The following is an 18,981-nucleotide window of genomic DNA, read 5'->3' as shown; positions in this document are numbered from 1 at the left end:
CTGTTTCCTTGGCTATACCATTTAAACTGTGGTTCATGACACTGATTGATCTCCCTTCCACATCCCTGCTCCTCTAAGCCTTTACATTGCCTGGGAAGGATGCTTGTGCGCATTAAGCAAGTTAAGCCAGAATCCTTGTGTGAGGTGTGGCCCCAGAATTCCCTATGTGACAACCCCTTTAAAGTGGGAATTGTAGCTCACTCTTGAATCTTCTCTTGCCCCTTTGCAGGAAAGTCAATTTCCTGTTTCCCCCTAGGCCTGTTTTCTTGCGGGGGGGCGGGGGGAGTGCCTTCTAATAGCTGTCTTTGTGATTCCACCGTGGCTTAGACAGGAAATTCGGTGGCTAACTATATACTGTTTCACAAACAAAAACGTCTGTATTAGTAACTCCTGGCTCTCCATTTCAGGAAGCTCTATTGGGTGGATGCCTACCTGAATTGCCTCTCTGTCTCTGACCTTGATGGTCGATACCGCCGCAAGTTGGCCGAGCACTGTGTGGATGACAACTATACCTTCTGCTTTGATCATCCCAGAGGAATTGCCCTTCACCCGCAATATGGGTATTGTCTCCCTGTAATCTTGGGCTCTTCTCTCATGCCCATATTCTGCCTCTGTCACCAAAAAGGCTGTTCACATAGTTATCTCAAGGCCAATATCTTGCTGGGATTTGTCTTCTGCTTTTCCTAACTGGTAAATGGTTTAGTTATAATGGGTAGAAGCATGGCGTACTCAAATGATATTCATCAGCTGTTCTGTTTTCTTTGCCATGACACACCATTTCACTTTTCAAGTCACCTATTTTGGCTGCAGGCAGAGAAAATTATGGTTAAAAAAAACAAAACAAAACCCACCTTTCCTGGAGTCTCCATGTCAAATCCACTGAAATCTCCGGTTAATCATGTTCATTCTTGAGCATTTCCTATACCTCATCCCTTTTTAGATTATTTTCTGTTAGTTTTTTTTCCTTCCTGAGAGACTCTGTAGAATATAAATTCTGTTTCTCTAATGGGAGAAGAGCTATGTCTTTTGGCTGCTGACTTCTTTTGGCCTCATGGACTGACCCGTTATGTTTTCTCCAATAGGCATGTCTACTGGGCAGACTGGGCTCACCGAGCATACATTGGGAGAGTAGGCATGGACGGAACGAATAAGTCTGTAATTATCTCTACCAAGATAGAGTGGCCCAATGGCATCACCATTGATTACACCAATGATCTACTCTACTGGGCAGATGCCCACCTGGGTTACATTGAGTATGTACATAGAAAAGGATAAAGTAAACCAAGCAACTGTTTATTCCAGACACTAGGGCCTGTGTTGCTAGTGTGTTATTCCCAGGTAGCTTCTAGCTGGCCTGTGTGTCAGAAGTCACTCTGAAGTCATTTCTAACTAAAACTGCCTATAGGCAATTCGCTGAGCTCTGTGGTTATGGTACAGTAGGAAGAGTGTGAACGTTGAAGCCAGATTCATCAGGTCTTTGTCCTGGTGCTTTCACTTCTTTTTATTTTTATCATCTAGAAAATGGAGGTAGTAATCTCTCTCCTATTGTAGACAGCTTAGTCCTCAACTCATCTTAATTTCCTTATCCCCCTTTTAAACTTTTGTTTCTAAAATTGAGATAAAATTGACCTATAACATTGGCCAAGAAGGCCTTGAAGTTTTCCTATGGTTTCTGTAAGTTACCATAAATTGTCATATTTTGGAGAGTATTTTTAAAATTGTATGGCTGACATCAGATTTCTTAGCTGTTGGCTCACTCCCCCTCCTGTTTGAGTTTTAGGATCTACTCTAAAGTTGTAAAATATTAAAATATCAGTATTTTAGACTCATAGTAATGAGTGAAACACTGGAATTGGAAGGACAGGAAATCTGGCCGTGGATGCTCTGTGATGCCTTGAAATCAGAAAACCTCCTCTGGAATTTTATTTGTCTGGAAAAGTATTAATCAGTAGTGTCTAGGGCATGATTAATAATAAGTGTGCTGCCAGGGGAAGCAGAGTGAAGCCTGCAGGCCTATACTGCATCTGAGTTAGTATATTCCTCGCAGGTGACACCGAGAATCCACGTATTTCCTAAGAACAGCATCTCCCCAGAAATGTTCATGAAAAGGCAAAATTCCAGCTTTATATTGCTATCCTCTAACTTCTTCCAGTGACTTAGGAAACAAAAATGGCATCCCAGGGATGTTGAATGGAGAACATTAATGGGAGAGGTTATAAGCCTATAAGAGTGAAACCAGCTGCATCTGCAGGAAAGAAGCTGTGATTAGGAATTAGAGATTGTTGAACTCCGGTGTCTATGCCTATTTTTAAAGCATGGCTTTTTTAATGTTTACATCTTTTGTTCAGTCAAAATATGTTTAAGTTTAGTTTTTGTTTTAATTAGAGTCTAGGAGTTTGGGGGAGGATCTGGACTTTAGTTACCCCTAGAAGGTAGAATTTTATTAACTGATTTGTCAGTGCATGCATCCTTAAAGTCATTGGAAGAAAGGAGTTGGTTTGATTGAGTGACTCTTCCTTCTACCCCAGGTACTCTGATTTGGAGGGCCACCATCGGCACACAGTATATGACAGGACGCTGCCTCACCCCTTTGCTATTACCATTTTTGAAGACACTATCTATTGGACGGATTGGAATACAAGGACAGTTGAAAAGGGAAACAAATATGATGGATCAGATAGGGTTGTGCTGGTGAACACAACACATAAACCATATGACATCCATGTGTATCATCCATACAGGCAACCAATTGGTGAGTATGTGATTCAGTTTTGGCCCGGTTGCTTTAGGTTCTCTGCATGCCATTCTTATTTCTTTAAGAATAAACATAATGATTTATAAAGAGAATGGTGTTACTTGTTAATGTTTTCTAAAAAACATATGGGAAAACCTGCTCATAACTTTTTTCCCCCATAACACCTGATTTATTCTTAAAGATCAGTCTGGGTTTTTGTTTTGATAAGAATGAACACTTGTTATGTTTCCACGTTTACTGAGCTGAAGTATTTGGTGGGAAGACTGAAGTATTTTAAAGTGGGTTACATCAGTCAGAGTGGCCAAAATAAAAAACTCTAGAAATAACTAGTGTTGGCTAGAACGTGGAGAAAGGGGAACCTTCTTACAGTGTTGGTGGGAATGCAAGCTGGTGCAGCCACCGTGGAAAACAGGATGGAGGTTCCTCAAAAAGTTAAAACTAGAACTACCCTGTGACCCAGCAATTACGCTACGAGGTATTCATCCAAAGGATAAAAACAGAGTGATTCAAAGGGGCACATTGCACCCTGATGTTTACAGCAGCCTTATCAACAATAGTTAAATTATGGAAAGAGCCCAGATATCCATTGACAGATGAATGGATAAAGAAAATGTGGTATTTCCATACGATAGAATGTTACTCAGCCATCAAAAAGAATGAAACTGTGCCATTTTCAATGATAGAACTGGAGGATATTATGCTAAGCAAAATAAGTCAGAGAAAGACAAGTATCATGATTTCACTCATGTGGAATTTAAGATACAGATGAACAAAGGGGAAGGGATGGAAAAATAATAAGATGAAATTAGAGAGGGAGACAAACCAAAAGAGACACCAAACTCAAGGAAACAAACTGAAGGTTGCTGGAGGGGAGGTGAGCGGATGGGGTAATGGAGTGATGGGCATTAAGGAGGGCATTTGATGTAATGAGCACTGATGTTATATACAACTGATAAATCACTAAATTCTATCTCTGAAACTAATAATACGCTATATGTTAATTAAATTGAATTTAAATAAAAAATTTAAAAAAATATAAAATGGGTTAAAAATATCATGACATTTCACCTGTAAATATGTAAAATAACACCTTTGAAAAATAAGGACATTTCCTATGTAACCACAATAAATTATAACACAAGAGATTAACAGTCATTCCCTAATACCAAGGTCAACCTATTAAAATGATTGATTAAAAAGATATGTTTAAAAGAAAATTATAATAATTATAAAACATAATTTATTAAATTTCTATTTGCATATGACATTTTGTGTGTTAAACATATGTTACACTTGTCATCCAGAAGGTAATAATGTTAAGAGCACACACAGTGTCTCATTATGTTTTTTTTTTCCTTGCGAACTTACATTCCTCATTATGTAGTTAAAGCCATTTCATGATTTATAGATAATCTAGCAAAGGTCTGGAATTTACTTTGGGAATAGAATGGATTTTGTGGGCCTGCTTTGTTGTGGTGTTTTGTTAAAACCTGATAAACTTGGAAGCAAGGAAAAGTGAGAATTGGCAAAATAAAAATATTCAGGGTTTTTTTTTTCCTCCTGGAAATTAATATTCTCGATACTATTTTAGCAAAAGTTCAAATTAGGGGCACCTTGTTGGTTCAGTTGGTAGAACATGCTAGTCTTGATCTCAGGGTCATGAGTTTGAGCCCCATGTTGGGCGTAGTGTCCTTTCAAATAAGTGCTTAATTAAAAAATATATAGACCCATATATATGTGTATATATCTCTATATCTATCTATCTATCTATAAAAAAGTTCAAATTAATCGTCACCTCCAAATGGTGACCCAGAATATTAGTAAAGATGCCACACAGTTTACCTGTCCATCTCATTCTTGGCCATACTTCTGTTGCCTGTATTCTTAGAATGAGAGAATATAGCACCTGCTGGAAATGAAAACTTTTACGTTCTGGGCACATGAATGTAAGCTAACTTTCCCACTTGCTCTCCGAAGGCTTTGAGAAACACATCTTTTCTAGCCCAAAACACCAGTGGGTATGCCTCACTTCTGGTAGCAGGTAGGTCAGTTTTCTCAAAGCATAGCATTGCTTACAGTTCTACCATCTGTCCTACTTACGAATTTTTGGAAAAAGCATGAAACTTGGATATGATTTTTCTTACTGAGAGGTGACTAGTTTGATGAGGTGGGCAATCAGTTCACCTGTGCTTGATATTCTAAGTGAATTAACATATATTTTCCTTCTTTTACTAGTGAACAATCCCTGTGGTACCAACAATGGTGGCTGTTCTCATCTCTGCCTCATCAGAGCAGGAGGAAATGGATTCACCTGTGAATGTCCAGATGACTTCCAAACCCTCCGTTTGGGTGCCACGAAAGTGTGCCTACCCAGGTGCTCCAGCACCCAATTCCTGTGTGCCAACAGTGAAAAGTAAGGCTCTCTCTTCCCTCACCCCACTGCCTCGCCATCCCCCTGGATGGATACACACTGAACTTTGAGGGTCCAGGGGATGGGAGTTTCCTAATGAATTAAGATTTTGGGTAATTAATGCGGTTCATTTGGAATGCACCAAGACTCTCAGTCTCCAATCTCAGATAATTTCTTCCATGAATAGAAGCAATTTGTTAACCAAAATGTGTGTAAGTATTTCTCTGTAGGAGCTAGAAACTATGTGTTTTTTATTTCTAATAGATTGTCCTAGGTGTCAGGGCCAAGACTGTATATGTGTACCCTGAAAAATAGCCCTCAAGAGTGGTAGAATTCTCTGATAAGGGGTCAGTATCCAAAATCTATAAACTTACAAAACTCAACATCCAAAAAACAAATAATCCAGTTAAGAAATAGGCAGAAGACATGAATAGACATTTTTCTAAAGAAAGCATCCAAATGGCCAATAGACATGAAAAGATGCCCAACATCACTCATCATCAGGGAAATTCAATCCAAAACCATGATGATGCACTGGGTGTTATATGCAACTAATGAATCATCGAACTTTACATCAAAAACCAGGGATGTACTGTATGGTGACTAACATAATATAATAAAAAATATTATTATAATTTAAAAAAAAGACTTGTGTCCACAGGGCTCAGAATTTAAAAAACAAAACAAAACCATGATGAGATGCTACCTCACCTGTCAGAATGGCTAAAATTAACAACACAGGAAATAACAGATGTTGGTGAGGATGTGGAGAAAGGGGAACTCTCTCACACTGTTGGTGGGAATACAAACTGGTGCAGCTTCTCTGGAAAACATTATGTAGGTTCCTCAGAAAGTTAAAACTAGAACTACCCTATGACCCAGCAATTACACTGCTAGGTATTTACCCAAAAGATACAAAAGTACTGATTTGAAGGGACACATTGCACCCTGATGTTTATAGCAGCCTTATTAACAATAGTCAAATTATGGAAAGAGTCCAGATGTCCATCAATTGATGAAAGGATAAAGAAGATGTGGGATATATATAATAGAATATTACTCAGCCAAGAATGAAATTCATTCTCACAAGAATGAAATGTTGACATTTGCATTGGTGTGGATAGAACTAGACTGTACTATGCTAAGCAAAATAAGTCAGAGGAGAACAAATACCATATGATTTCACTCATATATGGAAGTTAAGAAACAAAACAGATGAACATAGGGGAAGGGAAAAAAAAAGAAACAGAAGCAAACCATTTAAAAAGCAAAGCAGAGGATCATAGGGGAAGGGAGGGAAAAATAAAGCAAGACAAAATCAGAGAGGGAGACAAACCATAAGAGACCCTTAATCACAGGAAACAAACTGAGGGTTGCTGGAGGGGTGGAGAGTAGGGAATGAGGTACCTGGGTGATGGACATTAAGGAGGGCACATGATGTAATGAGCACTGGGTGTTATATAAGACTGATGCGTCACTGAACTCAACCTCTGAAACTAGTAACACACTGTATGTTAATTAATTGAATTTAAAAAAAGACCCTTGACTGTAGAGAAAAAAAACTGAGAGTTGCTGGAGGAATGGTGGGAGGGGGATGGGCTAAATGGATAATGGGGATTTAAGGAGGGCACTTGTGCTGAGCACTGAGTGTTATATGTAAGTGATGAATCACTAAATTCTTCTCCTGAAACCTATATTAAAACTATATGTTAACTTAGTAGAATTTAAATAAAAACTTGGAAAAAAGAAAAAGGAAAAAAAAAGTGGTAGAATTTCTCTGTCTTTCCCACTCATATAGTGGCCTAGCTTCTTAGTTACTATGCCAGAGGATCCAGGATTACACATTTAAATCCACTTTCGATTATTTGTATCTGTTACAAAACATGGCCACAGATTATTTCCCTAACCGTGGCCATAGACCATTGATGACTGAGTCAGAGAGTGAAGTCAGGAGGAGACATTAATGCAAACCATAGCATTTAAGATCCAAAGGCAGACTATTTTGATGATTAAATAAAATATCTTAGATTAAGAATCTAGCCCTAGGCTGTCAATAAATGTAAGCGCCCTCTACCTTCGCAACCAATACCCACCTGTCTGTCACACCAGCATATACTCCCAACCAGTTCCTATTACCAGAACTGTAACCCTAAACACACACTCCACTGTTTTCTGTGGCAGGAATTTAATCGTTAGGTCAAAGCATTTTTTCAGCATGAATTTGGGTCTTAACCCACCTGGTCCATCTCGTCTAGTTCTGTTTTCTCCAAAAATACGCCACAGTAAAGGATCCCATGCGTGTTATTACGGGGAGTTCAGTTTTGACGTCTTCTCTCCAGGTAGCCTCTACCACCTCATGCTTTGCTAAGAGAAGTGCTGGATTTTCTCTGTGCAGGTGTATTCCCATCTGGTGGAAATGCGATGGGCAGAGAGACTGCTCAGATGGCTCTGACGAACCGGTCCTTTGCCCACAGCGCTACTGCCGGTTAGGCCAGTTCCAGTGCAAGGATGGCAACTGCACCAGCTCACACTTCCTGTGCAATGCTCACCAGGATTGCCCCGATGGCTCTGACGAGGACCACATTCTTTGTGGTGTGTTCGATGGCGTTATACCGTCTTTGGCCCGCTTCTGTAGTAGATTGTGGACAGTCATGATTCTGTGGGGATTTTCTGCATGTCATAACCCCAAAACCGGTCCAGAGTCCTAGGGGAAAAATCAAGAGCCCATCCTTTATTTTTATAACGTTCTTAAGATAAACGAAGGTCTCTACAAGGTGAATGGTCGAGGTCGATGGTGTGTGGTCTGTATCGGGGGTTCGCTACCACGTGCTATGCACAGAATCCTCCTTGAGAGCTAACCCTGAGGGCAAAAGGAGGGTTTCCCACTCATTTTAAGGGCTCTCAATATTTATTTGTGTTTTCATTTTCAAAAACCCAAGGAAAAAACCCTCCAAACTGAAAACAATACATTAACAACAGCAGTAAACACAAAGTTTGAGAAAGATTGTCCATTAGGAGAACAGGGACGGGAGAAGGTGAACTTACTAGGCCATCAGTGACTCAGTCTTTAAGCCCAAATTCCACATGCAAGACAAAGATATTTAAGAATTTAGGAGACAGTAATAGTCAAGAGAATAACTGACCATGTCATTGTACTGGCCGATAATAAGTGCATTAGGACGGAAGTCCTCTAAAAAGAAATTACGATCAGGCTCTCCAAGATCCAACAGTGTAAATCAGGAGCTGCTGTCCCTAACACCTCACGACCCAATGCCCCTGCTTGCAGAGCATCACCGCTGCGAGTCCAATGAATGGCAGTGTGCCAACAAACGTTGCATCCCTGAAGCCTGGCGGTGTGACTCGGAGAACGACTGCGGGGACAACTCAGACGAAGACGTTTACAACTGTGCCAGCAGGATGTGCCAGCCGGGCTATTTCAAGTGTGCCAATAACCACTGCATCCCTCAGGAGTGGAAGTGTGATGTGGACAATGACTGTGGAGACCACTCGGATGAGCCCATGCCCGAATGCCGTGAGTTCCTGTGGGGGGTGGGGGGCATTCGTGAGCAGGAGCAGGAAACAGGAGAACCTGTGTGGCGTGAGACAGGACAGGGAGGCCCCTGCTTCAGCCCCAAGGCCGCCTCACTCTGGGCTCTCCCTGCTAACTCTGGCACTACAAAGCAAAGTATAGCTGTGTGGTCTGCAGGTCGAACCAGACCCTGTTCCGAAAGGGGCTGATTCCTCCTCTCCATACCCTGGATATCTAACGCTCCCAAGTATGATCACAAGAACTTATATTTGTGTATGTCTAGCACTTTCCCATTTGAGCCTCAAGGAAACACCGTGCGATAGGGAATGTACGTGTTACCAATTTCCATTTTCCAGGTGAGGAAACTGAGGCTCACCTTAAGAAGTGTGTCACATTTCTGTTTAGTAGTAGAGCGCTGACACCCGGGTATTTTTTGCTTCGAGCCCAGTCCTTCCCCTCCCTCGCCCCCTGTAGTTCTGTAACACAAATGAATGATACTGAGCTAGGGAGGAGACTGAAGATGCTTTCCGCTCTTGGTAAATAGATCACACCTGAAACAGACACATGCTGGCAGAATCAATCCAGTTGGTAATTGTTACTCCTAAGCACCACGTCCTTCATATGACGTGTCTTTTGGACTGAGAATTTAGTTCTGACTTTGCTCTTTCCTCTCTCTGCAGTGAGCCATCGGTGCGACAACCATACAGAATTCAGCTGTAGAACGAACTACCGCTGCATCCCACAGTGGGCTGTGTGCAATGGTGTTGATGACTGCAGGGACAACAGCGATGAGCAAGGCTGTGGTAGGAGGGGCGACAAGGGAGTGGGGGAGGGGCAAGAACAGAGAAGTGTAAGGTGCCCTTTGGGAGATGAGAATGCCTTTCCCATGTCCTTGTTCCTCCGTTTACCTCTGAAAAAGCATCATCTAGTGATTTTTCTAGTAACATGTTACTTTTCGTTAGCATTTAGCTAACTGGGGGAGTTTAATTCATATCATCTTAAATGAAATCCCATCCCAAACGATGCTGTAATTGGGGAAGATGTTATTAAGATACTAGGAACTTACATAATTTCTCCTAAATATAGAATCATTATTCACACTTGACAAGTTTAAATTGTCTAATTTTATAGATTGACTAAAATTTGATGGAAGGGGGCAGAGAAAAGATTTGATATCTATCTCTAAAAAGAATAATTCAAAATCAGAATATTTCTTATTTGGAGATTTTCATATTCTAAATGTCTCTTTGTCCATATCATCTATTAGAAAGCTGTAAGTCACTTTGGCAACATGGAAAGAACCTAGGGACAAAAGGCCGAATGAATTAATAGACTCTGACAAGATTACCATATACTTTAACTTGAAACCCGACGAATGTCTGTGAGTGCATGTGTTAGGTTCAGTTGGAAGAGAGTAAGGAAGATAATGGGTTATTTTAACACTGAATTTAATAGCACTGAATTTAATCAACTAAAGGCAATGGGATGGAAATGTTCTATTTGCTGTTGGCGTCACTTAATCTTCCTTTCCAGGTCTTTCTTGCAAACTAGGAGCCAGATGCCAATTCATTTTTTGAGCAGTTTCTATAAAAAAGAATGAATCTAGTTTAAAGCTGTTTAAAGTTTAAGTAGGATAGGTTCAGGTTAGCCAAAAGAGGGAATATTGTTGGTGAATGCTGCTGGCATTCCTCTCTCTGGGAGCTTTGAGACTATGGTAGCATAATTCTCAAATTGTCTCACAAGAAAGCCAGTGCTACCTTGGCATTTCTCCAGCTTCTGAAGTCTTTGCAATGACTGTGCTTTGTAGAGGAGAGGACATGCAAACCTTCCGGGGAATTTCGCTGTAATAATCACCACTGCATCCCTCTTCGCTGGAAGTGTGACGGGCACAATGACTGTGGAGATCACTCAGATGAGGAAAACTGCGGTGAGTGTTCAGGATTCTGCCATCTTTAAGTGCCACCAGAGCTGTGCTTGTGTTCTTTGTCCATAAATCAGTTGTCTATGCCATTCATCCTCAGTGCGTAGGATGACAATTACCCGATCTCTTGCATTCTGCTGACTGGTACATTTCCACTTTTTCTTTGACTAAAGACAGAAGCATCTCCCTTTAAGATGTTTATTACGAAGTTTTGGGAGAAGGATGTTTACCCAAGTATATGTTTGGTTTGTTGAATTTGTTTATATCTAACTTTTTTCCTAAAAAGAATATGAGGCCACTTGTAATAGAGGACAATAATAAGATAAAGAATAGAAAGAAAGAAATCAGGACCAAGAGAAGTTCAGGAAGGAAAGGTGTTAACCCAGCGACCTTGCTTCTTAAGTGCTTGCCCCAAAATGGTCTTAATAGTGGAGGAAAGATATTGTACTTAGGATTGTCATCCTCCCCACCTTCCCCCGGAATAACTGACTATTTTATGAGGGCTAATGGTTAAATGACAGGTCAGGTTTTAGTTCCTCTCTCTCAGTGAAGGTGCTGACTACAAGGAATTGGACAGGGAGGTCAAGGAAAAGAAACCAAAGGTTGGGATCACATCAAACTAGATAGTCTTGAATAACTGTATATATTTTGAAAACAACTTTAATGAGACCCTGCCCTGAACATATGTCATTGATTCATGTATATGTCAATTTCAGATAGATTAATATGGAATACAATCTTTTTTTTTTTTAAAGTAGGCTCCACACCCAGTGTGAGGCTTGAACTCACAACCCCAAGATCAAGAGTCGTGTGCTCATCGCTTCTCAGCCTTTTGACTAAGATCATGTATAGTATCTGTTCTTATCAGTTTAAAATCTGATATGTCCTCTGAGGACAATATGTTAAATGGATTTTTAGAAATAAGAGATGGAATAGGAGCTTGCTCCGTCCACTCCACGCATCGACCTGGTATTGTAGTACTTCCAGGAACGGTGCATCGGCGGGGGGGGTGTGCAGGGAAGAGTCCCATACTCTACCAACTGAGCCAGCCAGGTGCCCTGTAATACGGAATACATTCCAGCTTTAGTCACTTTTTGGAAGCAAGAAGTGATTGCCATTTTCCATAGGCAATTGAGAGAATTAGGATGCATCTGCAAATATTGGTTGGCTAAAACTTAACGCAAAAGTGTGATCCAATGGAATTTTAAATTTGAGAAAGTTCATGTTTAATCCTATAGGAGGTTATCTAGACTATCATGAAATCAACAATTAAGATTAAATAACCTTTGGAGAAAACTCTTTTTTTTTTTAATATTTTATTTATTTATGTGACAGAGAGACAGCCAGCGAGAGAGGGAACACAAGCAGGGGGAGTGGGAGAGGAAGAAGCAGGCTCACAGCAGAGGAGTCTGATGTGGGGCTCGATCCCACAACGCCGGGATCACGCCCTGAGCCGAAGGCAGACGCTCAACCGCTGTGCCACCCAGGCGCCCCTGGAGAAAACTCTTAATAAAGGCCTTTCTTTCATAAAATTCATAAAATTGAGGTAGAAGGTCTAGTTTCGGAGGACAGACGGTCTGCCTGCCCAAGCAGATGGCTAGGACTCGGGACACAGGAGTGCCGGGCACGCTGAGGGTACTCAGGCCAACTCACAAGTCTGTCTTCTGTGTGTGATTCCTCATTCCCACTGATGGCTGGGTGGCTTTCCTTTGCAGTCCCCCGGGAGTGCTCAGAAAGTGAGTTTCGATGTGACGATCACAGCTGCATTCCCTCTCGATGGGTCTGTGACCATACCAACGACTGTGGCGACAACTCAGATGAGCGGGACTGCGGTAACTGTCAGAGCTCTTTTAAAGGCTTACCATGGGGTATAGTCAGTGTATTTGACAGAAGAAGGGACTTCAAGTGAGAATTTGTACGGTTTTTTTAGAGTAAAACAATTTTTGTGTAATTTATGCAGTATATAAGCTTTAGCATAACACAGTACCTTCTGCTCTGTATTTTCTATGCTTTATTCTTAACTTACAGCAGTAAGTCAGTCATAATAGGGGATAGTGACAAGAGAGTTTTGAAAATCTCATTTTAACTAATATTTCCTAGGAGCAGACTTGAACCTGTATTGTCCTTATATGCAACAACAACAAAAGCATTCATTTTTCCTACTGTTGCCCAGAAAGTGGCCCTGCGGGATATATTTCTGTAGCTGTCTTGTGTAAGGTCAGGGCATTAGAATAGGGATCATAAACCCCAGCTGATTTTTATAGCTCTTTACTCATGAAGGGTTGGGCCTGGGAATTCAGATTTCTGAGAAAATGCTGGAGATTATGTATTAGGGGAGAGATAGATACGTTGAATGGGGAAAGCCTATTTTTGGAGAGTTTATTCATACATAACCACAGCTGTGCGTTTGCGGTGAGCCAGTCACAAGGTGTGGATAGGAACGTGATGAAATACTTACTCTGTTCCATGGGTCTGAGGACGACAAGGCCCTACTGCAGTGACAGTCTTTTCTCTTCAGAGATGAAGACGTGTCAACCTGGATATTTTCAGTGTCAGAGTGGACACTGTGTGCCTGAACACTTGACATGTGATGGAATCGCTGACTGTCTGGATGCCTCTGATGAAGCCGCTTGTCGTAAGTGTCCGGGCCCTGCGGCACTGTTCGTCTGAAATGTATGCATATGGCCTTTTAGACCCCGCCTCTCCATCAGCCACCACTTCTTACATGAAAAGGCTATAGGGATTTTCAGTTTGGCATTCATTGGTAATTATCAGTTCACTTGGGGTCTGAGTTACCATATCCAAATAGTTCCTAGTAGTCATTCAAGTACATTTCAGTAACAATATTTTAAATAGAGAATATACTAAATATCTGTGCTAACAAAAATACTTCCATATTATTGCCTATGATACAAATCATTACTTGGAAAAAGCCCTCAGGCAAATAAGAATATTTGAGCATGAATAGATGGGTATAAAGAACTTGGATTGGGTATTAGAACATACTGAATTTACAGCATTAACATTTTTCTAAATTGCATGATGGCATACAAAAAGCTTAAAAATGAAGGTCGGTATGATCATTCGTATTTTAGTCTCTGTGAATCACTGAATAAATATTACCTGTTGTTGATTATCCATGATGGGTATTATTAGTGATGTGGTTGCCACATATTAAAACCTGGTTTCAAAGAAACTGTATAAATGGATGATGGGTAAGGCCAGTGCTGACACAGCTGAAGAGTTGCCCTCGTCTATAAAGAGAAAGTCCAGTGCCATCTACAGAATGACTCGTGTCTTTGAAAACTGGGATTGTACAGTGGTCGCTAAGAGGTATTCCATCATAATTTCATGCAGTGGAAGGCAACAGTGCATCCTGAATAAGGAAGAGTAGGCTATAGTGAAAAGAGCTAAAGGACGAATCTCAGGCTACCTTTTCAAAACCAGTATCTTTTTCTAATAATTTGAATATGCCTTCTCTCCACCAACAGCCACTCGCTTCCCCAATGGTGCATATTGCTCGGCTACTATGTTCGAATGTAAAAATCACGTGTGTGTCAGGTCATCTTGGAAATGTGATGGGGATGATGACTGTGGCGATGGTTCTGATGAAGAACTTCACCTGTGCTGTAAGAAGAGGGAGATGAAGGGCGGGTATGGGAATGGTGTCGTCTGGCAGAATCTCAGCGGCTTTTCCGTGGAGCATGTGATGCCGGAGGCCAGTTGGACAATGTTTGAATGGATGCATGAGTGGCATCATTGTGATTTTATTTGGTCTTCTTTCCCAGTTCGCTCTTCAGAACATGGGATTGTTAGGCACACATTCATCCCCGTTCATTTTTAGCCCAAGGATTTGACAAAAATGCCATGTCAGTATTTTCTTCCCTTCAGAGAACTTTAGTTAGGGCACATTATAGTTTCACAGTGACAGCTCCACATTTTTCTTGCCACTTCTTTTCTTGTTAGGAACTGACCATGTTTTGTTTCGATTTTAGCTTGATGGACCTTGAAAAACACCTTAAGCATGTGTAACTTTCAAAGAAGTCTTTAGGAAGGTGCTCCTTCTTTGAGATAAAGTCCCCACAGCCCCATTAAAAAGTGGAGAGGCGGAGACACAGCCACATTAAAAAGTAACCTGGACTGTTTTATAATGTTGCATGTCTTTCATAGCAAAGAATTCCTGCAATAGTTCTGTTAACAATACTTCTAAGAATCAGCTCTTGGATCTGACTTTTTTACCCCTAACCGACCTTATTACAAGTTTCTCGTTTTGCTCCTGTGTGTGGTGTAGTGAGGCAGAAGGAAAATCAACAGCCAGAGCCTTCCATGTAGAAGAAGAACACACACGTGTGTTGAGTTTTCCAATCTCTGGCACCTGCACAGAGGGCCATGCCCCTTTACCAACCAAGTAAGGGACCTGGGTTCTACCTTTGGGCTCCTCACAGGCGCGTAAGCATCAGCTAGAAGTCTAACTCTGGACAGCAAAATGAGTCAGCGTTTGATTGTGAAATAGCAACTTTAAATGTAAGAGGTGAGGGAATTCAGGAAGGAAAGTCTGTCATGGGGTGAAATTTCATGCTCTGGAGGGTCAGTGACAACTGCAGTCAGAGAGACAAACGGTGGCCTCCTTACTGTTAAGATAAGAGTTCATGTATATGGTCCTGCCAGCCTCTCCAGCCTCATAGCTTGTCATTGTCCCCCTCATTCCTTGCTCTGGCTACAGGGACTTTGATTCAGGTCCAAACACCTGCTATGCTCCTTCCTGACTCCGAACATTCCCCAGCCTCTACTTTTTTTTTTTTTTAATTTTTTATTATGTTATGTTAGTCACCATACAGTACATCATTAGTTTTTGATGTAGTGTTCCATGATCCCCAGCCTCTTCTGATCCCTCCTTCCCCAGATCTACATCAGGTCTCCCCAGTAGATGCCATCATAGCAGGTCCGGTTTGTAGCTCTTCTCACAGTTGTATTTGAGCGGTTAATTGGCAGAGTCTGTTTCCCTGTTGGCATGAAAGTTCTGTGAGGACAAGGACTGTGTCTTTCTTGTTTGCATTGTATCTGGCTCCTAGCACACTGACAGACTTGGTGTGTGCTAGAGACTCAGGACGTATGTGTCGATTGGCTCATTGGATGAGCAGAGGAGTGGATGAGTGGGGCAAGCCTGGTGCTGGCACGGGGGAATTTAGATATTGATGTTTACGTTCTACTCTCAACTTGTACTTTTGTTTTTCCATCTTTCCTTTCAGTGGATGTTCCCTGTGAGTCACCGTACCGTTTCCGATGTGACAACAATCGCTGTATTTATAAGCATGAGCTATGCAACCATGTGGACGACTGTGGAGATGGAAGTGACGAGAAAGAGGAGCATTGTAAGTAAAAGTGAAAAAGAAGAGGGAAAACTAAGGGCCCCAAGTTGTCTGCAGTTTGCAAAATGTCCCTCTGGGATTTCAGTTTCTTCTGCAGAGGGCTGGACCTATGACTGCAGATCTCCATTGACAATTGTTGACAGACATATAAACACACATGCTCGTCTTATGCGCTCCTTCCCTGCTTATGCCCATCTCATTGGAGCAAGTCCTGTAACTTTTTAGTCTTTGTTTAAATATTTAATGAGCTTTTTCCGAGAACATGAGAACAAACACTAACTGCTAGTTGACTCACGCTTCACAAATTCATGGTTTATTTATTTCCAAAAGTGAGGTTTGGTCACTCTTGAGCCTTGAGTTACTAATTGTTAATCTAGGCGTGTGAACTTACGAATGCTCAGCTGAAATGATCACATTCAAAAAGGCAGCACCAGTGTGAACAGAGCTGGTCTTACATGCATCTTTAAAATGGAAATTCATTTCCCAGTAGAGAAAAATAATGGATTATTTTAAGATCGAAGTTGGTGACATTGAATGTTTTAGATATTGGAAAAAAATCTGTGCTTTCTCCTTGTGAGGATGTTTTAAAATCTATCCATTGAAGGGGAGAGTTGATTAGTATTTGGGGTAATTTACCTAGAGAAAAGTCAGCGAGAAAAATGATTTCCCCTGACTCCAATTACTTTTTTTTCCTAAAATGATATTCTTTGGGAAAATTTAGATAAATGGCTCATTTTTCTGTTTTCCATCCGTTGTATTGATGTGGCCTTAGAAAGCTCACTGCCAGCTCTCAGACTGGGAGTACTGGGGGTCGGAGAGAACTAAGACACTATGACAGTGCCCGGGCTTGTAATTGTTTCATGGTTTTTTGTGGGTTTTTTTGGCAGAGGTGAACCTACGGTTGTAACATTGTTCCTATGTTTATTTGAGGCATGGCACAAAAGAATGAAAACCAAGAAATAAGACATTTTACAAATTTTGAGCAGATTTCTCCTTCTCCCCTTCTCTTTCCATTTCCCTTACTGCTATTGACATTTATTTTTATTTTTTTTTCATTTTTTATTATGCCATGTTAGTCACCATACGATACATGATTAGTTTTTGATGTAGTGTTCCGTGATTCATCGTTTGTGTATGACACCCAGCGCTCCAATACGTGCCCTCCTTACTACCCATCACCGGCCTATCACAATCTCCCACCTGCCTCCCTTCTGAAACCCTCAGTTTGTTTCCCAGAGTCCATAGTCTCTCATGGTTCATTCCCCCTTCTGTTTACCCCCCCTTCATTCTTCCCTTCCTTCTCCTACCGATCTCCCTGCTATTCCTTATGTTTCACAAATGAGTGAAACCATGTGATAATTGTCTTTCGCTGCTTGACTTATTTCACTTAACATAGTATCCTCCAGTCCCATCCATGTAATCGTTCCTTCCTTATTTGTTTCTCGTGTACTGAGTTTTGAGAAGTTCTTTATAGATCTTGGATACCAGCCTTTTATCTGTAGTTTCATTTGCAAATATCTTCTCCCATTCTTTGGGTTGCCTTTTTGTTTTGATGACTGTTTCATTTGCTGTGCAGAAACTTTTTATCTTGATGAAGTCCCACAAGTTCATTTTTTCTTTTGTTTCTCTTGCCTCTGGAGTGTCTCATGAAAGAAGTTGCTGTGGCCAATGTCGAAGAGGTTACAGCCTATATTCTCCTTTATGATTGATGGTTTCCTGTCTCACATTGAGGTCTTTCATCCATTTGGAGTTTATCTTTGTGTATGGTGTGAGAGAGTAGCCAAGTTTCATTCTTTTGCATACAACTGTCCCATTTTCCCAGCACCGTTTATTGAAGAGACTGTTTTTTTTTCCACTGGATGTTTTTTTTTCCTGACCTTTCTTTCTTCTTTATTTTTCCCTTTCTTTTTTTTTTAATAATGATATTTTTTTATTATATTATGTTAGTCACCATACAGTACATCCCTGGTTTTTGATGTAGAGATCCATGATTCATTAGTTGCGTATAACACCCAGTGCACCATGCAATACGTGTCCTCCTTACTACCCTTCACCAGCCTATCCTATTCCCCCACCTCCCTCCCCTCTGAAGCCCTCAGTTTATGGAGTAAGACAATTGTAGCATGTGGTCAAATCTGCGAGTGGATAAAAGGGGCAGTAAACTAACTCTTCCCAAAGAATAGGATGTTAGTCAAAGGAATCACTGCTTGCCATCACAGTAGACAAACTGCAGCATTTCGATGGCTTAAAGTAGCAGAGGTTGAATTTTTTTTTTTTAAGATTTATTTTTTTGAGAGAGAGCATGAGGCAGAAAGGGGCAAAGGGAGAGAGAAACCCCAGCAGACTCTTCACTCAGCACAGAGCTCAATGCAGGGCTAGATCCCACAACCCTGAGGTCATGACCTGAGCTGAAACCAAGATTTGGATCCCCAACTGTCTGTGACACCCAGGTGCCCCAGTAGCGGAGGTTGATTTAAAATTTGGTGACGGTCAGGCCGTTCTCTTCTGTCCTATAAGTATGCTGCCTGCAACACATAGTCTTCAGGGTTGCTGAGGCAGGAGAAGAGAGCAATAAAGGAAGCACACGGGTTCTTAATTTCCTGGGCCTGGAAGTGATCCTGCTTGTGCTTGTGGTCCTTTGGTTGGAACTGGTCACAAGGCGCAATCTAACTGCAGGAAAATGCATGGATGTTTAATGAATACCAGTGGTTTCTACCACAATTTACCCTTGTGTCACTAAAAATCCGTTTACACTTTCCTTCCCGTGTGTTGAACACCCCGAACCTGTCTCCAAGGGACATGACTCATAGTCCCATTCAGTCACTGAAATCCAGGAGTTCCGGATGATAGGCTGCAGTCCTGTCAGTTGCAGATCTGGTTCCTCTTGGTTTGAAGGAATATAAACTAATAAACAAGTTTTATTTATGCCCCTCTGCCCCCAACAGATAGTGGTGGATCAGGGGAAGCATAATAGAAATAAAGATTCCCACTGGGCAA

The 18,981-nt window shown here is 41.2% G+C and overlaps 1 protein-coding gene and 1 non-coding gene across 2 annotated transcripts in view; both read left to right on the top strand.

Moving 5' to 3' along the window:
• LRP2 (LDL receptor related protein 2) overlaps positions 1-18,981 on the top strand; it is a 193,680-nt gene that overhangs the window by 143,266 nt on the left and 31,433 nt on the right. Inside the window, 12 exon segments of the mRNA XM_034642228.1 lie at positions 408-560; positions 1,083-1,253; positions 2,529-2,752; positions 4,991-5,168; positions 7,561-7,757; positions 8,452-8,697; positions 9,375-9,497; positions 10,502-10,621; positions 12,331-12,447; positions 13,134-13,250; positions 14,107-14,244; positions 15,865-15,987. Coding sequence (XP_034498119.1) covers positions 408-560; positions 1,083-1,253; positions 2,529-2,752; positions 4,991-5,168; positions 7,561-7,757; positions 8,452-8,697; positions 9,375-9,497; positions 10,502-10,621; positions 12,331-12,447; positions 13,134-13,250; positions 14,107-14,244; positions 15,865-15,987 — 1,907 coding nt within the window.
• LOC117801296 lies at positions 11,432-11,618 on the top strand. Its single transcript, XR_004623811.1, has one exon. It is a non-coding gene; the product is annotated as a U2 spliceosomal RNA (small nuclear RNA).

Source organism: Ailuropoda melanoleuca, chromosome 2 (assembly GCF_002007445.2).
Source record: "Ailuropoda melanoleuca isolate Jingjing chromosome 2, ASM200744v2, whole genome shotgun sequence".
In the NCBI taxonomy this organism is placed as follows: Eukaryota; Metazoa; Chordata; class Mammalia; order Carnivora; family Ursidae; genus Ailuropoda; species Ailuropoda melanoleuca.
Note: the sequence above shows the minus strand (reverse complement) of the source record. Positions and strands in the feature narration are given on the sequence as shown.